The sequence below is a fragment of the Fonticula alba genome (genome assembly GCF_000388065.1).
Source record: "Fonticula alba strain ATCC 38817 unplaced genomic scaffold supercont2.7, whole genome shotgun sequence".
In the NCBI taxonomy this organism is placed as follows: domain Eukaryota; order Rotosphaerida; family Fonticulaceae; genus Fonticula; species Fonticula alba.
The window spans coordinates 162,394-167,047 of NW_009242977.1; the positions used below are offsets into that span (position 1 = coordinate 162,394).

At 65.9% G+C, this 4,654-nt stretch overlaps 2 protein-coding genes across 2 annotated transcripts; one reads left to right on the plus strand and one right to left on the minus strand.

Moving 5' to 3' along the window:
* The first annotated feature begins 513 nt into the window (after positions 1-513).
* H696_04227 (D-tyrosyl-tRNA(Tyr) deacylase) lies at positions 514-1,681 on the plus strand. The gene is made up of 5 exons (XM_009498106.1): positions 514-583; positions 703-793; positions 926-1,035; positions 1,200-1,340; positions 1,473-1,681. Exons 1-5 carry the CDS (start codon positions 541-543, stop codon positions 1,589-1,591), a joined length of 504 nt encoding a protein of 167 aa, XP_009496381.1. The 5' UTR covers positions 514-540; the 3' UTR covers positions 1,592-1,681.
* Positions 1,682-1,896: 215 nt separating this feature from the next.
* Positions 1,897-4,550, minus strand: H696_04228 (26S protease regulatory subunit 7). Its single transcript, XM_009498107.1, has 7 exons — positions 4,396-4,550; positions 4,214-4,249; positions 4,028-4,069; positions 3,817-3,936; positions 3,435-3,672; positions 2,740-3,285; positions 1,897-2,568 (listed from the first exon to the last, which is right to left on the minus strand). The coding sequence occupies exons 1-7, from the start codon at positions 4,400-4,402 to the stop codon at positions 2,235-2,237; spliced, it is 1,323 nt and encodes a 440-aa protein (XP_009496382.1). The 5' UTR covers positions 4,403-4,550; the 3' UTR covers positions 1,897-2,234.
* Positions 4,551-4,654: the final 104 nt, after the last annotated feature.

The following is a 4,654-nucleotide window of genomic DNA, read 5'->3' on the forward strand; positions in this document are numbered from 1 at the left end:
GCGGCCGCCACGGCCCGGGTCGCGCCAACTGCGGCCGGGGAGGGCGCCGGATGCTTCGAGGTCCACGGCATCCCCGGCGCCGCGGTGGCACGTGCCAGGTGTCAGATCCCCACCCATGACCGCGGGTGCCGGTGGGGGGGGGTAGGCAACCGTTGGAACGTGCTCCCTTCCTCGTGGGACCGCCCCTCGCGGGGGCGCGCACGCCCCTTTGCTCGGCGTCCGAGCCTGGGGGCCGCACCAAACTGCCAGGTCAAGGGGCCGGCTTCCCGCCGCTCCGGCCCCTGAGCCTCTCTTCGCCCCTCGTTCTAATGGCAGCGCGATCCTCGCATCTCACAGCCAAGAGTCAGATCCCTCGACCGGGCCGGGGCCTGCCCGGCAGCGGGGGACGCCCTCCCCGCTATGAAGAGCAGGCCAGCCCCCACCGCAGGCAAGGCAGGCCATAGCCCTCCCCTCATCGCCCCGTGTTGACGCGCCTCATCTTGCCTGGCGTCACCCTTCTCTCCCCCTCTCTCTCTCTCTCTCTCTCTCTCTCTTTCAGTCATGAAGTGCATTTTGCAGCGGGTCACCGCCGCCAGCGTCACCGGTGCGTCGGATTCCTGCATTTCATCCTACCTGGCACACTGCGGCCTGACAGCGCATCCTGCCCCGCACGCTCGCCCCCGCGCCCCCCTCCCCCTCCCCTTCCGCCGTCGCGGCTCGCAGTCGATGGTGCCATCGTCGGGGCCATCAAGGAGGGCGTCATGGTTCTGATCGGCCTGCACCACGAGGACAAGGACGCCGACCTGGACTACATGTGCGTCTGCCGGCCGGCTGCTCACCAGCCGTATCCGCCCCCCCCCCCCCCCCCCCCCCCCCCTCCCCCCTGACCACCCCCTGACCACTGACACGGATATACACCACCCCATGTGCGGGGACCGCCCAATAGCGTCTCGAAGATCCTCACCACGCGCGTGTTCGACGGCGAGGCCACCGACACCGCGCCAGGCAAGCCCTGGGCCCGGAGCGTCACCGACGCCGGGTATGGTGTCCTTTCCGGTGCGCGGCCCCACCATGCCTGCTGCCGGGGCCCGGCACACCCGCCCTCTGTCTGCTCGGGGTCTTGTCCCTCTCTCTCTCTCTCTCGCCCTCTCGCTCTCTCTCCCTTTGCCCCTCCCCTCGGCATCTTCCCTGACCATTCCTCCGTCCGCTCTCTCGCCTAGTCTCCCAGTTCACCCTGAACTGCCGGATGAAGGGCACCCGGCCGGACTTCCACCATGCCATGTCCACCGACAAGGCTCGCGAGACGTACGACCTCTTCCTGGAGAAGCTACGCAAGGCCTATCCTGGGGGTCATATTGCCAGTGCGTGATCCTCGCCCCCCTGCCAGTGGCGTATGCCTTACTTGGCTATCTCTCGTGCCCGGCCCTCCGCCCTCGTCCTCCTTGGCTGATCCTTGTCCCCCCCGCCCCCCTCCCCCTCCTCCTCCCTGGTAGACGGCATTTTCGGGGCCAACATGAGCGTCAACATCGTCAATGATGGCCCGGTGACGATCACCTTCGACTCGCGCAACCGCAAGGCCGCCGAGCTGGACAAGCCCCTCAGTGGTCAGTAGAAATGCCCCTGGCATTCGCCACTCTTTGGAGGGGGCGCGGACGCGCATGCACACGCGAGGGCGATATACTGCTGCTGTTGCTGCTGCTGCTGCTGCTGCTGCTGCTGCTGCTCCTGCTGCTGCTGCTGCTGCTGCTCCTGCTGTCGCTGCCAATACACCACCGCTGCCGCCGTCATCGCCACCCATGCCAGGTACATCGGCTCCGTAGAAAATATACATATTTATATACACACATACAGCGCGTCCCGACGAAAGACGAAAAGGGGTGCTGGTTCATTGTACAGATGCAGGATGCTCCTGCGGGGGGGGGGGGAGGGGGGGGAGGGGGATGGGCGCAGCCGCGTCCCCATATCACCGGGGGGGGGAGAGAGGCGGGAGGAGGGGAATCGCAGGACAGCGAAAGGACGGGCCAAGGGGGTGGTGGGCAAAGAAAGAGAGGGAGAGAGAGGGGGAGAGAGAGAGGCCGGGCAAACTGAAGACGGGGGGCCGGGGCGCGTGCGCGCATGTGTACAAACACACAGACACACACACAGGCACACACGCGCGCCAGAAAAAAAAATACACGAGGGGCGCGAGGGGGAGGGCCAAGAGGGCAGCAGGGTGCAAATATCACGACGCCGCCCGGCCGGCCGCGGCAGCCAACTCAGTTGTAGGTCATGTAGCGCGGGGTGGCGCTGAACTTCTTGTAGCCCTTGATGACCTTGTTCACGGCGTCCAAGAAGTCCTTCTCGGTGGCCAGCTTGCGCCGAGCACGGATGGCGAACATGCCGGCCTCGGTGCAGACTGACCGCATCTCGGCACCGGTGGCGTTCGGGCACAGGCGGGCAATCAGATCGTAGCGGATATTCCGCTCGACGCTCATCTGCTGCGCGTGAATGCGCAGGATGTGCGCGCGGCCCTCCTGGTCCGGGAGGCCGAACTCCACACGGCGGTCCAGACGACCGGGGCGCAGCAGAGCCGGGTCCAGGGTATCGGGGCTGATGGCAGGGTGGCGGGGGAGGAATGGCGAGAGCACAGGGTGTCAGAGAGAGGGAGAGGGAAGAAAAAAAAAAAGTGTGCGTCCGTGCAGGCGGGTGGGTGGATGTGCGGCGCGAAGAAGGCCAGCAACAGGGCAGGGGAGCAGGGCAGGGCAAGAGGACACGACGCACCGGTTCGTCGCCATCAGGACCTTGATGTTACCACGCGCGTCGAAGCCATCCAACTGGGTGATCAGCTCCAGCATGGTACGGTGGATCTCGTTGTCACCGCCGGCGCCGTCGTCGAAACGCGTGCCACCAATGGCGTCAATCTCGTCGAAGAAAATGATGCACGCCTTCTTGCTGCGGGCCATGTCGAACAGCTCGCGCACCATGCGCGCGCCCTCGCCGACATACTTCTGCACCAGCTCCGAGCCGATGACTCGAATGAAGGTGGCGTCCGTGCGGTTGGCCACCGCCCGCGCGCACAGAGTCTTACCGGTACCGGGCGGCCCGAACAGCAGGATGCCCTTCGGCGGGTCGATGCCCAGCGAGACGTAGCGCTCCGGCTGAAGAAGCGGAAGCTCCACCACCTCGCGCAGCTTCTCAATCTGCTCCTTGTAACCGCCAATGTCATTGTAGGTGACATCCGGCTTCTCCTCCACCTGCATCAGAGTGACCGACGGGTCGATCTTCGGCGGCAGGGGGATCTGAATGAAGTACTTTGTCCGGTCGACACTGGAGGGCGGCGGCGGCGGGGGGGGGGGGGGGGCAGCAGGGCATGAGTCGACCGGAAACCGAAAGGAAAACAACAGGAAACCCGGGGGAGCAAGGGAAAAGAAAAAAGGCGACACAGAGGGCGGCAGGTCTTCAGCCACACGACATACCCAACACGCATGCCCTCCTCGATATCGGTAGGGGTGGTCTGGTCGCCAAGGCCGACCACGAACTTGGCGATCTGCTTGAGGCTGATGACATACTGGGTCCGGTCGTCCGAGGTCTTGGGCTTGATGATCTTGGTGCAACGAGCCACCTGGTATGAGGGCTCGGACATCATGCGGTGGCGATCAGCCGGCAGGTCCCACATGCTGGGGGGGGCCAGGCCGGTGTCGCTCTCCTTGACACCTGGGGAAGGGAGGGTGAGAGGGAGAGAAGGAGGAGGAGGAGGGGGGGGGGAGGAGGAAGAAGAAGGCAAAGGTGAGGGAGGTTCAGAGGGCGAAACAAAAGAGAGGCGGAGAGGAGACGGAGGGGGAGGATGTGCGCGCGTACCGACGGTCTCATTCACCCGAGAGAGGGTGCTCTTGATGTCGGTCTCGAGGTTCTTGATCTGGGCGGCGTACGGCCCGCTGCCGTACGCCTTGAGGACGGCCATGTCGCCCGGGTCGAGGGCTGGATTGGGACAGGGTGTCAGGCTCGGGCACACAGCCCACGGGCGGAGAGGGGAGGGGGATATGTCCACCAGCGCATGGTGGGGCCGTACCGCGGACGCTGTCGTCGGGCTTGTCATCGGTGTTCTTGGAGACTATGATGGGAGAGAGAGAGGGGGGGGGGGGACGGGGAGGGCGCAAGGCAGTAGTCCGTGGGTCAGCTTGCGAACGAGGCTTGGGAGCGGGCATGCACGCGGTTTTCCGTCAATTAACCCCCCTGAAGCAGCGGGCGGACGCACACTTCTCCCAGTTGGAGCCGGTGCCAGTGTTGAACTCTGTCGGGCGCAGGAGGAGGGGACGAGGAGGGGAGGGCGAGGGCAACAGGTCAGGAGGAACGCCGGAGCAAAGGACTCTCACGCGCGGCGCTCACACGCAGGGGCGGGGCAGAAGGGGGCGGGGAAGAGCGCCGGTGTGGACGCACTGCTCATAGTGGGCTTCTAGGCAGGCCGGGAGGCAGGAAACACACGGCGGACGAAATGGAGGGAGGGAGAGGGTGGAAAGAGGGAGGGGGATAGGGGGAGAGAGGGGAAGAAGGGAGTGTGGCAGGGGGAGGGAGGCGAGGAAGGGAGGGGAGGGGTGATCGGGGCTGTGTCGCCCCCGGGGCTTGCACAGGGCCCGGAGAAAAAGAAGCGCCTAGCGCCTGGGGGCGGGGGCGCGGCCCCGGGCGCGAGAGGGGGGGG